The 19035-nt window shown below is 38.8% G+C and overlaps 1 protein-coding gene across 16 annotated transcripts in view; it reads right to left on the reverse strand.

The window, feature by feature from the left end:
• LOC121305674 (calpastatin-like) overlaps positions 1-19035 on the reverse strand; it is a 99112-nt gene that overhangs the window by 60521 nt on the left and 19556 nt on the right. For 9 of the 16 annotated variants that reach the window (XM_041237442.1, XM_041237496.1, XM_041237425.1 and 6 more), the window contains exons 3-6: positions 15572-15610; positions 3830-3892; positions 1172-1222; positions 587-640 (exon numbers count right to left, since the gene is read on the reverse strand). In XM_041237442.1, the coding sequence (XP_041093376.1) occupies positions 587-640; positions 1172-1222; positions 3830-3892; positions 15572-15610 (207 nt within the window). Of the gene's footprint in view, positions 1-586; positions 641-1171; positions 1223-3829; positions 3893-11839; positions 12202-15571; positions 15611-19035 lie in introns of those variants that run through there. The other 7 variants (XM_041237398.1, XM_041237408.1, XM_041237458.1 and 4 more) reach the window with 5 other exon arrangements.

A 19035-nucleotide genomic window follows, 5' to 3' on the forward strand; every position in this document is an offset into this window, starting at 1 on the left:
CCCCAGGCGGCTGCTGGTTTTCATTCCAACCGAGCTCTCAATTACTTAACTAGACCCTTAATTGAACAGATAGTTTGCTTAAACAGACATTTTTACTTGTTTTCAGCTCTTGAACAGTTGCATATTTCAAGTTAGCTATAACATTTTATAAGTAACTTAAACTGCAACTGTTTAAGGGCTGAAAACAAGAAGGTCCAATTAAGCAAATTATCAGTGGTTTTTCACAATGGGCGCTGACTCAATCAGGTTATTTTGTCAAAAGAGAACATGAGCTCACTGCTGTTTCCTGTGTTACAGGTATGGATACAGCGAGAACAGTTTTGCAGGTTCACGACCTTTTATTGCTCTTGCTTGGTCCTGGACAAACACAAACATGTCAGGCTGCAGCTTAAACACTGTCTCCACAACCATGAAAAATATACCTTCCTGCCAAACTTAAAAAAAGTTTGGCAGGAAGGTATATTTCCCTAGCTTATCTGTGGTGTACAAGGCGTGGAGATACATTATTTCACCCCAATACTTAAGGGACACGATTCCACCAGACTGGTGTTAAAGACTGACAAGCAAGTTGATCGTACATCCTTACCGTGGTTTCTTTTGGCTTTACGGCAGCTGGTGCACTGGCAGAGGAAGCTGTTGGCTGTGCAAAATTCAAAAGAAGAATGGGATTAATGAGAACGAATGCATGCATTACACCAGACTGCAGAACACAAACTACAGAAAACACAAGGAAAGCAGAGAAAATATCCCGCTTTCTTTTACCCTCAATCACATTAAGTCAGAGGCAGGCATACCAAGACTGCGCCTCTGTGATGCACAGTATCAACCACAACATCTTCACCTGACCCACTGTTGCTACCTGCCGAGCTTCACTGCCTTATTCTGCATACCTGTATGTATTTGTAAACTGGTAATGTCTTGGGATTTTGAACTGCCCTCTGTATATACTAGAAGCTAATACGGCAGGCAGAGGGTGTCTCTTATTGTCCAAGATATTTCACCTTGTACATTACATATTTTCATGCAAGACCACTGCTCAGAGAGGGTCCATATGAGGCACTCAAAACAATGTAGAAACAGGACTAACAGAAGCTCCAGTTAGCTCAGGTCACTGTGTTTACACTCTCTGATCCCCATGAAGACCCACATGGAGAGTGCAGCTGAAGCTTACCTGCTTTGCTTCCACAGTCTTGGCAGGATCTATTTTTGCAGCTTGCGTTCCCTGCAATAAAAATAGAGAAGTTTCATATGCATGGACAGGAAATACAGTAGCAGTTTTACATAGGTTTACTATACTTTCACCTTGCTATGCATTTCACGTGCTTCAATATGCTTAACTATATCTCAGTGGGTTGTGTATGCATATACAGAAAATGTAGTTTACACAGCGAGCACACATATAGTATACAAACATGAATAGATCTAGGCAACATGCTCTCACAAGCAGCTTTCTAAAAACCTTTAGTACCCTGTGTTGATGCAAAAAAAATGCATGCAGAGTAAAACTGTGGAGGAGACAGCATGGAAGCAATAATCAACAGATGAATCAAGTGAAAACAATTCCTTCTCTTTGGTAAGCTACACAGCATAAAGCGGATATCGATCTAAACATAGGAGCCTGATTACAGTGCATTCAAACAGAACTTACAATACATAACAGCCTTCTACCAATTTGCAAATATTTTTTTAAAAACAACAAACAATCACAAGTTACAAACAGAAAATGAGTACCTCCACATCTTGCTCATACCTGCTATATAATATGCTTGTATTTTATTTACAGATGTAGTTCACAAAAAATAAGCAAACAAGTATGTGCTGCAATGCCACCTATTGGAAATAATAAGTATCACTATAGTGAAAGTGAAGTTACCACATGTATGTGCAAGCTGTTCAAAACTATCACACGAAACAGCGCGGCTAAATCTAACACATCCCACGTCAGTCAACAGTGACAAACACTGCTCTGAGAAAGACCAGGCACAGGAAGATAGCCTCCTCAACTACTGGAGCAGCCTGGTTTTACTTTATTCTTCAAATAGAACAGTAACACAGCAGCTAAGTAACAGATCCTCCCGATGTTACAGCAGTTTTTTCAGGTTGGTGTGGTAGTACAATACAGTCAATTGTCGGTTTTGTCATTGATGTACTGTTCTCATAGCTTCCCTGTTAGGGCTGTTTTTCTACCCCGCCTGGTCCTGGAGATACGGATGCCCTTTTCCACTCAGGGCTGGGCCGAATATTTACACTTGGATACTACATCACGTTGTTTTGGTATTCTTAATGAAAAACAACAACAAAAAGCTGCAAATTTAATTTTAAAAAAGCAAGGTAGTGGCTTCACCTCCTTTCACAAAGGAGGGAATAATGTGACCCTGTCGCCTTGATTGTAAATCTCGTAACTCATTCCACGCAGCACCCGGTTAGGGAGCAGTCAAAGACAACAGTGCAGTCTGTGTGTGTGGAAAAGAGCAAATCACTCAGATTGACGCATGATTGTCAAATATTTATCCATGCGCCTCTACTTATTCTAAGGGCACACTCATACCCAAACAGCACACATTTTGATAGGCTTCTGGCTAAGGCTTCAGAAAGAATTCTTGGACTGGAAGGACAGAGCTACAGGCAAAGTTTAGACGGGCTGAAATGTCGGTATCCTGCACCATGGCAACTGATAGGAGGCCATTAAACTGCACACGCCTTTTCAGATTAAAAACCTGTTCAGCAGAACAAGCAAAGGAACATACTCCACACCAATTCAAGGGTCCAACTGCCTGACCTCTTCTGCTGTGAAATAGTTTCTCAATTAAAAGTCAGATCAAATCAGTTACTATGAATGAACCCAATAAAAAGTAAAAATAAATTAATACCATCACTTTGGTTATTATCACACACTATCAATTACATTTATCTTTCATATAACCAGAGTGAGGGAGTAATGCATTAATGTAATCTCATTACATTTCAGTAACTTGTAATCGTTTTCAGACAGGTGGAAAGGTATTACAATGTATGTGAAAAAAAAAAGTTACTTTTAGTTACATAAAAAAGGACTACAGCTAATTCATACCACGGAAATGAGAAAGCGCTTTAACAGTGCTAGTCAAATCTAACATGTCACACAAAAATGTTTTTGTTTTTATATCAGCTTGCTAAAAAAATGGCAAAGGAGGGCAGGAGTGGGTTTGACAGCTGGATCTTCAAAGAATATTTCGAGCTGCAGCCTGATTAAACTGAAGAAAACAGATCATGTAAAATGAAGCTAGACTGTGCCTGAGAAGTAACTGTAACAAGTAGCAAGTTACTGGAACTCGTTACAATCGTTTTCAAGTAACTTGTACTCTGTCATGGGTTACATTTTAAAAGTAACTTCCCAGCACTGCATACCGATTTCTACCACACTTAATATCGCAAGTAAGCTTGGACAGCATACAAGTGGTATTATGAAGTAAAACAATAAAATGTGAATGTTAGTGGCTTGCTGATGTTTAAGTAGTACAATGTGTGTACATGGTTGTATTAAAGTTTCTTTTCTGTTTTATGTTATAGCAGGTAGACAGAAACCTATTGCAGGTTACAACAGAACTGGTTATTGCCATTGTGAAGCATGATGAATTGCATACAGTACCGTACCTTTGTTTGAGTAGGTTTCTATTGTGATGGATTGCATACAGTACCGTACCTTTGTTTCAGTAGGCTTCTATTGTGATGGATTGCATACAGTACTGTACCTTTGTTTCAGTAGGTTTCTATTGTGATGAATTGCATGCAGTACTGTACCTTTGTTTCAGTAGGCTTCTATTGTGATGAATTGCATACAGTACCGTACCTTTGTTTCAGTAGGTTTCATGGTGGCTGTCTGTGCTGCACCAGGGGACGGTGCTGGTTTGGACTGTAGATACAAAGAGGAAAAGGACAAAAGAAAAGCGTTACTGAGTTAGTGCTGGATGAAGGATTCATTGCACAAAATGTAGCTGCAGCCTTAGAGCAAGGAATACACTTGGTCCCACTCTGGGGGTTGCTGGGATACACACTAGCCAAAGGGAAACATGAATACAAAGAGGGTATAATCATACGTGTTGAAGACATGTCTCATTGTGAAGAGCACCTCTTAACTACGCAGTTCAAGTGTACGTGTACCATGCAGCACTTTAACAGAAAGCAGGACAAAAAACTGTTTCTACATTCCCTAAAAAAGTAGTTTTATCTGTAGGAACACAAGCTTACCATGCATACTCAAAACAGGCGAAAGGGGGAGAAGTCTGCCACCTATATAAATAGTGTGTGTTTATGTATTCACCCCCTTTGCTATTAAGCCTCTAAATAAGATCTGGTGCAACCAATTACCTTCAGAAGTCACATAATTAGTTAAATAAAGTCCACCTGTGTGCAATCTAAGTGTCACATGATCTGTCACATGATCTCAGTATATATACACCTGTTCTGAAAGGCCCTAGAGTCTGCAACACCACTAAGCAAGGGGCACCACCAAGCAAGCGACACCATGAAGACCAAGGAGCTCTTCAAACAGGTCAGGGACAAAGTTGTGGAGAAGAACAGATCAGGGTTGGGTTATAAAAAAATATCAGAAACTTTGAACATCCCACGGAGCACCACTAAAGCCATTATTAAAAAATGGAAAGAATATGGCACCACAACAAACCTGGCAAGAGAGGGCCACCCACCAAAACTCACGCACCAGGCAAGGAGGGCATTAATCAGAGAGGCAACAAAGAGACCAAAGATAACCCTGAAGGAGCTGCAAAGCACCATAGCGGAGATTGGAGTATCTGTCCATAGGACCACTTTAAACTGTACACTCCACAGAGCTGGGCTTACGGAAGAGTGGACAGAAAAAAGCCATTGCTTAAAGAAAAAAATAAGCAAACACATTCGGTGTTCGCCAAAAGGCATGTGGGAGACTCCCCAAACATATGGAAGAAGGTACCCTGGTCAGATGATACTAAAATTGAGCTTTTTGGCCACCAAGGAAAACGCTATGTCTGGCGCAAACCCAACACCTCTCATCACCCCGAGAACAACATCCCCACAGTGAAGCATGGTGGTGGCAGCATCATGCTGTGGGGATGTTTTTCATTGGCAGGGACTGGGAAACTGGTCAGAATTGAAGGAATGATGGATGGCGCTAAATACAGGGAAATTCTTGAGGGAAACCTGTTTCAGTCTTCCAGAGATTTGAGACTGGGGCGGAGGTTCACCTTCCAGCAGGACAATGCCCCTAAGCATACTGCTAAAGCAACACTCGAGTGGTTTAAGGGGAAACATTTAAATGTCTTGGAATGGCCTAGTCAAAGCCCAGACCTCAATCCAATTGAGAATCTGTGGTATGACTTAAAGATTGCTGTACACCAGCGGAACCCATCCAACGTGAAGGAGCTGGAGCAGTTTTGCCTTGAAGAATGGGCAAAAATCCCAGTGGCTAGACGTGCCAAGCTTATAGATACATACCCCAAGAGAGCTGTAATTGCTGCAAAAGGTGGCTCTACAAAGTATTGACTTTGGGGGGGTGAATACTTATGCACGCTCAAGTTTTCTGTTTTTTAGTCTTATTTCTTGTTTGTTTCACAATAAAAAATATTTTGCATCTTCAAAGTGGTAGGCATGTTGTGTAAATCAAATGATACAAACCCCCAAAAAATCAATTTTAATTCCAGGTTGTAAGGCAACAAAATAGGAAAAATGCCAAGGGGGGTCAATACTTTCGCAAGCCACTGTAGCTAAGCAATGGTTATACTATGGTTCCCCATGGTTATACTATGCAATTACTATAGTTCACCCTGATTTTCCATGTTTCTCAATATGTTTTACCATACCTCCATGCTGTTTACAATGGTTACCTATGCTTCACCGTGCTTTATTACACTCTGCTCTGCTTTACTATAGTAGACTCTGAGAAGGGCTGAGCACTGTACCTCTTCTGTTTGATTATACTCTGCTTTACTATAGTAGACTCTGAGAAGGGCTGAGCACTGTACCTCTTCTGTTTGATTATACTCTGCTTTACTATAGTAGACTCTGAGAAGGGCTGAACACTATCTCTTCTGTTGGATTACATTTAAAAATAAACACAGAAACACGTTTGCCTGCTTTAAGGTCATGAAAGCAACATGCCTAAACAGTTGTGAATAACCACATTCATCTCTAGAACTCCAGTCTTCTGTACTGATGCCACAACACGAAGAGGTTTTTGCTGCATACTGTAAACAAGAAATATCTTTGTATGCAATAGAGATCACTCTGTTATCTTTGCTAAACACCAAAGCCGCCCTGTTTCTGGGGTCACATTTTTAACATTGGGTAGAAATATTTTTTTGTATTTTAGTATCATTCTTAATAAGGAACACTTGAGTTGGAATGAGCCCATGATATTTCATATGTATAAATTCTGTTAAGTCCCCTGCTCCCCCTGCTCAGGGTAGATCGGTACAGGCTCTTCCACATCCACAGCATCGTGGTCAAAGCCCAGGTAAAAGTGCTCACAAACAGAACTGTGCACACAGGGACTGAAGGGCATATAGTGTATTCAACTTAATATACACAAACATTTGTCTGCAAAATGAAGCAGACACAAACATTTCCTGTTTTACAGTAGCAATGATTCCAGCAACTCCAGACTTTTTAATGGGAAGAGATTATTCCCTGTCACAGTGCACAATGGTGAATATCAGTGTTGTACAGTACCTAACTGCTTTTTACTTTACTTTGCCCACTGAAGACCTGCACAGAAGTAAACTGAACAAATACACCCATATGTAAAGTTACCTTTTTGTGGAACACCGTCAATAAAAGGTATATCCTGTGCCCCTTCTCAGCTGTTAAATCCCAAGTTCCCAACCTAGCTGTGTGCAAGTGGGTGTTTTTTCTTTGCCCGAGGCATGGGCGGGACTCTCTTCACTCAAATATACAATACAGTGTAACACAGGGACACAAGCTCTCTATACTTTGCCTGATTGCAAAGCCAGAGCAGAACAGAAACACACACGACGTCATTCAGAACCTCTCCCAAACAGCACGAGATGGCATCTCTTATACATGAGAGCGCTTTAAAACTACAAATATTTGTATTTTTGTAAAACATAACTTGTTTATCCCCTTCCCCCGCACATGAAATTAAACCAGAATTAACAGCCACAGTCCCAGAATAATGCATGTAGGCCAATAGGTGTTGTGTCGTGGGTGAGAATATATTAGAACCAAAAGCGCCTTTTTTATTTGCAATTTCGGCAGCTTTTCTCATTTGTTTGAGAACATGTAAATAAGATATAAATCACGCTACTGTGTATGACCATGTAAAAATTGAAAAATGTACCAAAGTAAAATATTAAAAAGACTATAAATACTAAATCAAGTCAAATAGTATATGACATTTTGAACAGGAAACACCCGCGTGCATACAAGGTTTAAATGATTAATCTATTAAACACATATTCAATAGAAGTTTGCAGTTTTTAGTGTTTATATGCTTCTGTTAACACAGCTGGTAATGCAAGCAGTGACACTATACTGTATCTCGATAGAACTGTAGCAGCCATGCATAGATATTTTGATACACCCACTGGTATCGAGAAATAAATGACTTCAGAAGACCAAAAAGCCTTAGGAAAACAAAGGACAAATAGAAACTTAAAACAGGCTACCTTCTGAAATACAGGGTGTTTATAATGCAGTGTTTACAAAGCTGAAAAAACTAATCCCAAATGATTTGAATGATGCCCTTTTCAAAATGTGTTGTACGTCTCTGTGGAATTGCTGATTGAGAAGTTAAGCTAGCCTCACAATGGAACCTGTCTCTCATAAATGGTGCTCATAAGAAGCGATGAATACGTGAATGCATTAACCCTTTCTTTACTCTAGGACCCATGGTGATGGTCCTATTACGTTTTCCTCAGCAGCATTGCCTGGTCTGTAGGGCACAGCCACAACATGAAGCCCACTGGTTCTTTAATGTCTCGTCCTGAGCCTTACAAGAGAACAGAGGGCTGGTGACATTGTAACACCGTTAAAGAAACCTTGCTCGACTTTCTGTTACAGAACATCATGTGCGTCAGCACTAGCAGAGCAGAACAGATAAGACAGAAATCACCATGAAGGGTGCTTTACTCACATGACAATTATTATTATTATTATTATTATTATTATTATTATTATTATTATTATTATTATTATTATTATTCATAGTGCACTTTGATTATTCTATAACCTGCAGAGTTTATATGCCACTAATTTATAACATTTAATCAGTTCTGAGACATTGCCTATATCAAAACACTGTTGTAAGCTCACCATAGAAGACAACTTCCAATAATGAAAAAGCTAATTTAAGATACTGGTGAAAATGAGAAATTCATGAAAGACAAGATCCACTTTGAACCACATTCTATTCTACTAGTATTTACTTATAACTTCCACCCATAAACATTCTGGAGCTCCAATAATTGAACTAAGCAATACATTCTTGCATCATCAGCTGTTAGATACTGTGCACTGTATTGTGTTTAAAACACTGTACCTTTTCAGCACATTCAAAAATCTATTTGTAGTTTGTATGAAAAATAAATAAAACTATTCCCAAACATTTCTGTGCGGTAGCACGAACAAATAGTAGCAAGTCAAACACAATAATAAAATGTTGCCTAGCAATTGCCACAATACCGCAGCAGGCTGAATCATGAGTCAGAAAAAAAAAAAAAAAGCTTTCCCCCAGACACACCCTGCCATTACTGGGGGGTTGGTAAGAACTCTGGAAGTTTCAGTACACAACTGCAAAAATCAGCTGTTGAGAAACACAATTATTTTTCAAATACTGAACATGATTGATACCGTACAAACCAACCGCACACAGAAGTAACAGCTTTTTAAAAAAGAATGCCAGTCTGTGTGCAGCGTCCCATGAAACAAGCAGGCTATACTGACCGACTGACAGTCGATTCAGGCACTGTGCTAAAACCACAAGCTTGCTCACAGCAGAGGACGTCTTGCATTGATGAGCTCTAAAGGCACAGTTGAAGGCTCTCTGTGCAGGACTGATCCAGTTTTGAATCAGAGGGAGTCTACATTAAGAACCAATGCCACCTACAGTATAAGGCTACTGGTACAACTCATACAAGCACTCAACTTTGAGAGTTTGCAATGATCTTCACATGGCTACAGACTGGAATGCTTTCAGTTCTTGTTTTGTTAAATCTCTCTGCAGCATTTGATACCATTGATCACAAAGTGTAATCGACATAAAACAAACTCCAGGTGCTAAAAAAATATTTAAAACAATGTTTACTGGTTTAAAATGAGTATGACCTGAAAGGTAAATCAAGGCACAATACATGAACCCTCTCAATATTACACAATAGCAGTCCAGGAGTGGAGACCAGTCTCTTATGTTAATGGTCCAAGGGCACGTCTGAGATTGACAGTCAGACCAGTCTCAGGTATGTCCATCACGTTTTCATTTTCGGAAAGTTAGTAACTGCATGCACATTGGATAAAGTTTTATCTGACTTTACATTTTTTACAAAGTGGGTTGGGCATTTAAATTTAGGTAGGTCTACATCTCTTTCAAAAGCAGACATGCATTGTACTACCTCCTATTTAAATATTGATACTTTACATCTGGGTTGAAGGATTATGATACTTCTGTACAATGACAAGTGTAAACATTGCATCAATTCTATACTGTTGTAAAGAATACAGTAATTACACACTACTTCCAAAATGTTTTTTTTTTTTAATTTTAAATCCCATTTTAACAGCGTAAGAGTGTGCACTCATTGTACAGTCGCACGCACGCACACAATGCACAAATTCATCTTGAAATGTGTTGCCGTGCGCGCTGCTAGCAGTGCGTTTCATTCCGATTGCATAGCGCAGGCCCACACTTTCATTACCTCACAGTGGACAGCATTATTTGCTGCTCCCAATTCTAGCCACAGCTATATGTATTGTTCCATTATTTGGACAATAAATAAAATACGTAACAGATATCTTAATTACAATGCCATTCCAGCAAATGTCACCGGTTTGTACTGTGCACCACACCTAAGCATCTTCCAATACAGCAACACACTAATATACAACAACCCTGAATTGTATACATACTGTTTGTGCTGATTTTACTTTTTTTTTTTTTTTTGTCCCAACCCAGATTTCCATATTGAAATACATCCATTTTGGCTCAGACGAAGATCTAAAAGGGACACATCCATGCCAACTTGGTAAACTAGAGAGCACAGGAGTCATTATCCACTCTGCAATACTAGTTTTAAAGATCAATTCACTTTTTTTAAATACTTCTGCATGCCATCACAATGCATTCTTTCTTACCCAATACATTTTGGATTATGATTTCTTAAGCTATCAAGCACCCCTCCTCCCCAAAAGCATCCTGCAAATCCACTCTATACATTTACAGCAAAGTGTTATTTTGCACAGCACTTGTGCCATGTACAACTTCCCTTCCAATGTCATACTGTCTTGCAACTTATTAAACTGATGAGATGCAAGATCTCTGTAAAGAGGACAACCACTGGGTTTACACAACAAATATCCACATTGTTGCAAGAGATAAATCCATCCAAAAAAAAATTAAAAAATCCCACAGGCTCTTGTTCAACAAAGTGCACAGAATGTCACCAGTCCAAACCCTGCAGCTTGCTCATAGTAGTAGAGGAGGGTGGATTTCAGTACTCAGGCATGCTGCCTCAGTCATAAGTGGCCATACCATATGACTGGAATGATATCTCCAGTACGCTGCATCTCTGCTAACAAGTGGAAGTGAGAGGAGCTGTGCTGGAAGGCACGATTTTGCAGTCTTAACATCAATAAAAAAGTGGCCTGGTCAATATAATAAACATGCATAATGGAAACACTGGTAACATGCAAAATTACAATGCAAACTCATAAAGTTAAACCTATAAGGGAATAGTATTTTTTTTTTTTTTTTTTGGTTTAAAAATAAAAACTACTCACTGCTCATGTGTTGCAGTTTAAACCAGATCTCTTACTGTTTTAGCACGAGCAACACGGCAGCACTGCTGAACACGTCCAGCTTGGCTTTCCTTTAAAAGCTGCGAGTAAAGTGTGGAAACAGTGTTCTCCCCTGACCCCACCCTTCCACATGGCAGTGCATGTGTGCAGAACAGGATGAGGAAACTCTTACAAATACAAACAGAAGAAGAACACGGCACACAGCACTGCAACGACACAGGCACAACACAGCAAATCAAACTGACGATACGAGGGCTGAACAGGACCAAGTGCCTTCTGCAAGTTGGTCTAACTAGAAATGTTCTTTACAACTTAACATAGCGTCAGTCTGAACTGACAAAACTCTGTTACAAGTTATTCAATAACCCTTGCAAACCCCTGGTGACATGTATGGTTCCTCAGTTACATGGATATATGCAGAGCAGTTTAAATGAAATGGGAAATAAAAATGACTGATAGTTACAGTCGGGTCAATGAACAGAACGATTTCCTAAGCTTTTTCCTTGTGTGTAAAATCAGCACCATTTTCTTCTTGAAAGAAAAATGCACCAAGTAAATATATATTTAAGTTTTTAAAAAAATAAATTATTAAAAAAGTCAGCAGCTTACTGAACTGTGAATGTTCTACTGGAAGCAACTAAAATCTGAAGTAGTACAAAATGACTAGTTTCTGACTTTTTAAAGTTATAACACTACATACTGTGCTCAATGATATTATCAAAATACTTTTCATGTACAAGGCAGGAAAATTACTTTTTTCATACCATTAATCCTGCTGCTTGTACAGACTTCGCTACAAAGGATGAACAGGCAGAAAGCTAAAGAAAAGCCCACATACCATTAGTGCGTGCCTCCTTTCAGTTCCCAGTTCAATTCCACAATACTCCAGAAAAGGTGCCTTGATTTCCCTGGATGTTTAAATGTTTTCTCACACCCCACAGAGCAAATACTTTCTGACCAAAAAACAGCAGCTTGAGCAGGAAACCACTCCCTGCATCCCAGAAGTCACTTCAACAGCCAATCCCACGGATTAAAACTGACCATCTCCCCGACCCTCACTGCCGTAACCCTGCCCCTTAAGGAAAAAGGCACACAGGAACACAGCACATAGTTGCTTGCACCAGCTAAATATAACTAGTGTGAGTGCAAACCACAGCAGTGTATAAAGCAAGAGACACAAGAAAAACTTGTGACACTGCAGTCTGCCAAAGATACTAATCAAAGTGGCACAGCAGACCTGCTCTCAGTCAAATCACAGCACTGTGTGTCCCCATCCCCCACTCTTCCCAAGATGTCATATGCATCAGCACAAGTAGAGACCTGCGTTTTAAATACACAGCACATTATACAAAACCTCTGCTCTCCCCACCTGGAACAAGAGTCAACAGGACGACTTTAACAAATGTGGTTTACCAAGCTTTTCACACGATTACAACAGAGCTTTACTTTTCTTTACCAAGGGTTTTCTTCTAACCATTACCACTCTTCCAGGTGCACTACAGTGAGTGTCTATAATCTACCCTGCTGTCACTGTGGGGAGAATAAGAGTCTGCTGCACTTTAAATGCAATACAGTCTGGCATGGGGTATGTGCCCGATTCACTCCACTCAGATCTCGCTATGCCTTATAGACCGTTTTCTCATATTCACATGAGTGCAAAGGATTTTAATGAGCAGTCTGTCTCACAGGCACAGCAGTAGTATGAATATCTTTATTGGCAGTACAGGACAGGCTGGCGCACATTGTATGTTATTCATTGTAAAAGAGCAGCTGCACAATGAGATTGCTTTGTTTTTACCCATTTTCTGGGGTCTGTTGCTCCCATGTCGAGCTCCTATCATTGTTCAATACGTCTGCCTTTACCTGGTTGGAAGCCGCATTGAGCTTGTCTAAAGAATTTGAACCACTGAGAATCACTGCAAATACCATGAAATAGTAAAAGAACCATTTCAATAAAATCTGATGCACCTTCCTCATATTAATAAATATGTAATGCAGGGAATGCTGGACAAGGTGTGGTTGGTAACCCAGGAAACTTCCAATAGAAGAACATTTTGTTAAAATAAACAAAAAAGCAGGTTTCTCTGTACAGGTGAGAGAAGGGTGGGGTTCCAAACAGGAGTGCTCAATTAGGAGTGGCAAAAATGTAAACAGGTAAGTCTCAGTGTCACTGTCAGAATTCTTAAAAACAGCTGCTAGTGCCAAACCAGCACCTCCTTTAATGTTTGTCTGCAGCAACAAACATGTAGCCACGGAAACCATTTCTCTCTGTCTCATGGCTCATTCTCCAATAACAAGAATGTATTACTGATTCTCCCTAACCTGGCCTTCTTGTGCGTTTGGGCACAACGAGAGGGTTACTATACAGAGTGTGGACGTGTACATGCCACTTGCATTGTTTCCAACATATGCTGCTGTTCTCTGTATTCACTGCAGAAAACAAAACCAACTGGGCTTTTTTAAATTTCCTTTGCCAACTCCATATGAGGATCACATTTCAGTGCATGTGTTTACATAGAGGAGTCTGTTTCTCAATACAAAATGCCAGGAGACAGGCCTTTCGAGATAATCCTGCAGCACCTGTCCTTTACCACACAAAGAGCCACGCTTATAAATGGGGTTTAGAACCTCACAACAACACAGCACGAGATTCAGGAATATTAAGACAGCACAAAAAGAATCAGCAGAGACGAATGAAACAATGAACTTTTCAGGAAAGCTGAATGAACATTTAGATTCATGCTTGACTGAAAACACTAATGTGCACTAAATAAATATAGAAACATCCTTGCATCTCTGTCTCTTCGTGAATTCAAGCAGACAGCTGAATAGATTGTGCAAATTCAAACCTGCTTTCTGTTTAGCACTTTAACTCTGGATGAAAGTTTATAGGTAGGGCTGGATTTTTTCCCAGCACATCATGGTCTAAAAAAATAAATAAAAAAAATCGGTATTTTCACGAACATAATATTTATTAAAGGAGGAAAATAAAGTGTTGTCCCATTAAAAATTGATCATTTCTCTCTACAGTTATTATAACACAAACTTCACAGAAATCGTGAAATCTGTGTTAACCGTGAAAAAATAGCCTTACTTATAGGTTCTCCATAATTGTGGAATGAATCCACAGTATGTAATGTGCTATGCTAAATGACATGCCAGGGAAGTAACAATTATACTTTATGTCTTGCCAGAGGCGTGTATGTAATGATAGGGGTTGATTCTGGGGTGTGAACAGAAAGAGCTGACTGGAAATATTCTTTAAGAATGCACACAAGCCTCAGTCCTTCTCCCAGATATTTCAGCTGTGCTCTCTACTTTGAAGCACTGATCGCATTACCCTCAGGATCACACTTTCTCAGAACGATCACACAGTAAACACATTGCTGCTGCAACCTGTCATAATTTACACTGGGACCATGATACAAGGGAACACTTCCTACCGAGAATGCGTCAACACACAACATTCTATAAACCAGACTGGCATTATACTGGAACACCCAAAGAATATACTGGAAAAGTTTAAGTCACCACTGTGGATTTCTCATTGTAGAGGCTGTGTTCAACTTGCACTCCGTGGTTGTGTATTGTCTCGTATCTGCAATGCACTTTCCTGACCATCCTCCACATTGTAAGGGAAGAGAAGTTCCCCCTCTGTATGCATAGGGAGTCCAGTTGGACTGAAGACACAGCTCTACTAATTAACTTTAAATCATGTGTGTGCGTCAGATATCTTTTCATTTTAGACCGTTATTCCAGTCTTCACAATGACTCCATTCCTAGTAAGTGTTAAAGAACGTCCTTTAAGTTTCATCACTGGATAAGCATTTATTTATTTATTTATTTGAATTAGCTACAACCACTTTTTTATTCCTCAAGCAGCACTTAACAGAAGGCAGCATGACACACAGGGCATGGCAGCCAGTGTATAGTATCTAGGCGTCGTCTCATTGGCACATGTCCAACTCAATGCAACATTTTAATAACACTATGTAACACAATTTTTGTTTCTGGGTAGTAAGTATTATTTCCTAATTGCTTATGCCTCAAAAGTATAGAAAATGGCTATTATTCCCCACAAACTTTGCTTTTGTGACCAGGACAGGTAAATTTCAAAATATCACTATTTCCAATGAGAAAACGGGCGCTTTTGTGTCTTTTCGTTCACATAAAGTCAGAAAAAAACAACATATGAATCCAAATTAACATGTATTAGATTTAGAAGTGAGTAGTTTTTTGAGATTTACAATTATACTGTAAGCTACACTTCTAAATCTTTTGTAGTCATGTTTGTATTACTTTAGTATAAATACATGTTAATTTGGATTCATATGTTGTTTTTTTCTGACTTTATGTGAACGAAAAGACACAAAAGCGCCCGTTTTCTCATTGGAAATAGTGATATTTTGAAATTTACCTGTCCTGGTCACAAAAGCAAAGTTTGTGGGGAATAATAGCCATTTTCTATACTTTTGAGGCATAAGCAATTAGGAAATAACACTTACTACCCAGGAACAAAAAAAAAAAAAAAAAAAATTGCTACAAGGTGTAATCTAACAAGACCTGTTACCTGGCTTGCAGAACCTGCTGCTGCGCCCGGTGCTTTTTGCTGAAATAAAAAAACAGGAAAATGCGAATATGCTGATTTTTCTTCAGTAAAAATATATTTTCTAATTTTACAATACAATTCACATTTCTATAGCGCCTTTCATCACAAGGATCTGAAACCACTTCACACACACATAAAAAGAACAATTAAACCATTAAATTAAAAACAGTCTGATACAAAATTTTATAAAACAGAAACTGACAAAAAATAATTTTTAATAGTAAATCTAGAAAAACTAAGATCAAAAATGTAATAAAATTGGAATTAAAGACAATATATAAATAAAAACAAATTAAAATAACACAATGAAATGATCAGTATCATACATGTTCTAGAAGGCACTGACAGAAAGTGTGAGGGGGAAGGGTCATCTTGTGATTCAGAGTTCACAACTCTCCCTAAATATAGTAAATCACCTAAAAAGCTCCCTCTAGTGGACCAACCTTGTTACACTTGATACAACAGCCCTTATTTGAACTGCATTATGCACACTGTAGTTAAACGCAAGTTAGGTACTACAAACCTGTAAACATTTTATACATGTAGCAATACACTCAATGCTACTTTAACCCACTTTGTGACTTCTGTTAAATTTTTATAGCAATTTTGAGCAGGTGTTTACAGTTTCTGACAGATTTCCAATGCTGTGTGTAAAGCAGAGCTGTAGTTTCCCTTAGCTGTTTTTTTTTGTTTGTTTTTTAGCCACTATAAGTGTGCTCTTCCACCCCGGTGCTCAGTGAGAGAGTTGCCATACTCCACCTATAAAACAAAAACACTTGCATTGTTGCAAACACGACAATGAAACTGTCCTCTGTTTTGTCACCTTTGCAGAAATTATCCCTCCAGTTGCAACATTTAGGATTACCAGGTACCCCCCCCCCCCCTATATTGACTGCTTTTATCAACAAATGTAACTAGGTATGGCTGTACACATCCTCTTTCAAATGGTATATACCAAAGAAGTGGATCATGTTAATAGATAAAACATGTCACAGCCAGCCACTGCTTACATTAACACATTTTACCAGATGCGTGTTCTTAAAGAATGCGATGGAAATTCTCTAGATTATTTCTGCCTGATTCTGTAACTTTACTCCAAACAACAAAACAAGTTGAACAATCAATATTAACCTGTTGTACACCGTTCAGAAAACCTTAAAAAAAAAAACACTTTCTTAGAAAAGACAAAACTGAAAAAAAAAAAAAAAAAAAAAAAAAACACAAGGCTCTCAGATTTGCAACATGCAATTAAAATGTCATAAGAACATAAGAACATAAGAAAGTTTACAAACGAGAGGAGGCCATTCGGCCCATCTTGCTCGTTTGGTTGTTAGTAGCTTATTGATCCCAAAATCTCATCAAGCAGCTTCTTGAAGGATCCCAGGGTGTCAGCTTCAACAACATTACTGGGGAGTTGATTCCAGACCCTCACAATTCTCTGTGTAAAAAAGTGTCTCCTATTTTCTGTTCTGAATGCCCCTTTTTCTGAACTCCATTTGTGACCCCTGGTCCTTGTTTCTTTTTTCAGGCTGAAAAAGTCCCTTGGGTCGACACTGTCAATACCTTTTAGAATTTTGAATGCTTGAATTAGGTCGCCACGTAGTCTTCTTTGTTCAAGACTGAACAGATTCAATTCTTTTAGCCTGTCTGCATATGACATGCCTTTTAAGCCCGGAATAATTCTGGTCGCTCTTCTTTGCACTCTTTCTACAGCAGCAATATCTTTTTTATAGCGAGGTGACCAGAACTGAACACAATATTCAAGATGAGGTCTTACTAGTGCATTGTACAGTTTTAACATTACTTCCCTTGATTTAAATTCAACACTTTTCACAATGTATCCGAGCATCTTGTTAGCCTTTTTTATAGCTTCCCCACATTGTCTAGATGACGACATTTCTGAGTCAACAAAAACTCCTAGGTCTTTTTCATAGATTCCTTCTCCAATTTCAATATCTCCCATATGATATTTATAATGTACATTTTTATTTCCTGCGTGCAGTACCTTACACTTTTCTCTATTAAATGTCATTTGCCATGTGTCTGCCCAGTTCTGAATCTTGTCTAGATCATTTTGAATGACCTTTGCTGCTGCAACAGTGTTTGCCACTCCTCCTACTTTTGTGTCGTCTGCAAATTTAACAAGTTTGCTTACTATACCAGAATCTAAATCATTAATGTAGATTAGGAATAGCAGAGGACCTAATACTGATCCCTGTGGTACACCACTGGTTACCACACTCCATTCTGAGGTTTTTCCTCTAATCAGTACTTTCTGTTTTCTACATGTTAACCACTCCCTAATCCATGTACATGTGTTTCCTTGAATCCCAACTGCGTTCAGTTTGAGAATTAATCTTTTGTGCGGGACTTTGTCAAAAGCTTTCTGGAAATCTAAATAAACCATGTCATATGCTTTGCAATTATCCATTATGGATGTTGCATCCTCAAAAAAATCAAGCAAGTTAGTTAGGCACGATCTCCCTTTCCTAAAACCATGCTGACTGTCTCCCAGTACCCTGTTACCATATAGGTAATTTTCCATTTTGGATCTTATTATAGTTTCCATAAGTTTGCATATAATAGAAGTCAGGCTTACTGGTCTGTAGTTACCTGGTTCAGTTTTGTTTCCCTTTTTGTGGATCGGTATTACGTTTGCAATTTTCCAGTCTGTCGGTACCACCCCTGTGTCAAGAGACTGCTGCATGATCTTGGTTAGCAGTTTGTAAATTACTTCTTTCATTTCTTTGAGTACTACTGGGAGGATCTCATCCGGCCCAGGGGATTTGTTTATTTTAAGAGCTCCTAGTCCCTTTAACACTTCTGCCTCAGTTATGCTAAAGTTATTTAAAACTGGACAGGAACTGGATGACATGTGGGGCATGTTGTCAGTATCTTCCTTTGTAAAAACTTGTGAAAAGTAATCATTTAACATGTTTGCTATTTTTTTTTCTTCATCTACGATTTTGCCATTTGTATCTCTTAAACATTTAATCTCCTCTTTGAATGTTCTCTTGCTGTTGTAATATTGGAAAAACATTTTGGAATTGGTTTTAGCTCCCTTAGCAATGTTTATTTCTATTTCTCTCTTGGCCTTTCTAACTTCCTTTTTGACTTGCGTTTGCAGTTCTGTGTACTCTTTCTGCGTACTTTCTTTTTGGTCCTTTTTTAATGCTCTGTAAAGTGCCTTTTTTCGCTGAATATTTTTTTTAATTGATCTATTGATCTATTTTTTTTTATTGATCTATTAAACCATTTTGGCAATTTAGTTTTACATTTAGATTTGTCTACTTTAGGGATATAATTGTTTTGTGCCTCTAGTACTACATTTTTGAAGAACAACCATCCTTCCTCTGCTGTAGCTTAGCAAACTACTTCAGTAGTAAAAACAGAAGGTTTGCTGACTCATTCCATCATGAAACACC

The sequence above is a fragment of the Polyodon spathula genome, chromosome 2 (assembly GCF_017654505.1).
Source record: "Polyodon spathula isolate WHYD16114869_AA chromosome 2, ASM1765450v1, whole genome shotgun sequence".
Classification (NCBI taxonomy): Eukaryota; Metazoa; Chordata; class Actinopteri; order Acipenseriformes; family Polyodontidae; genus Polyodon; species Polyodon spathula.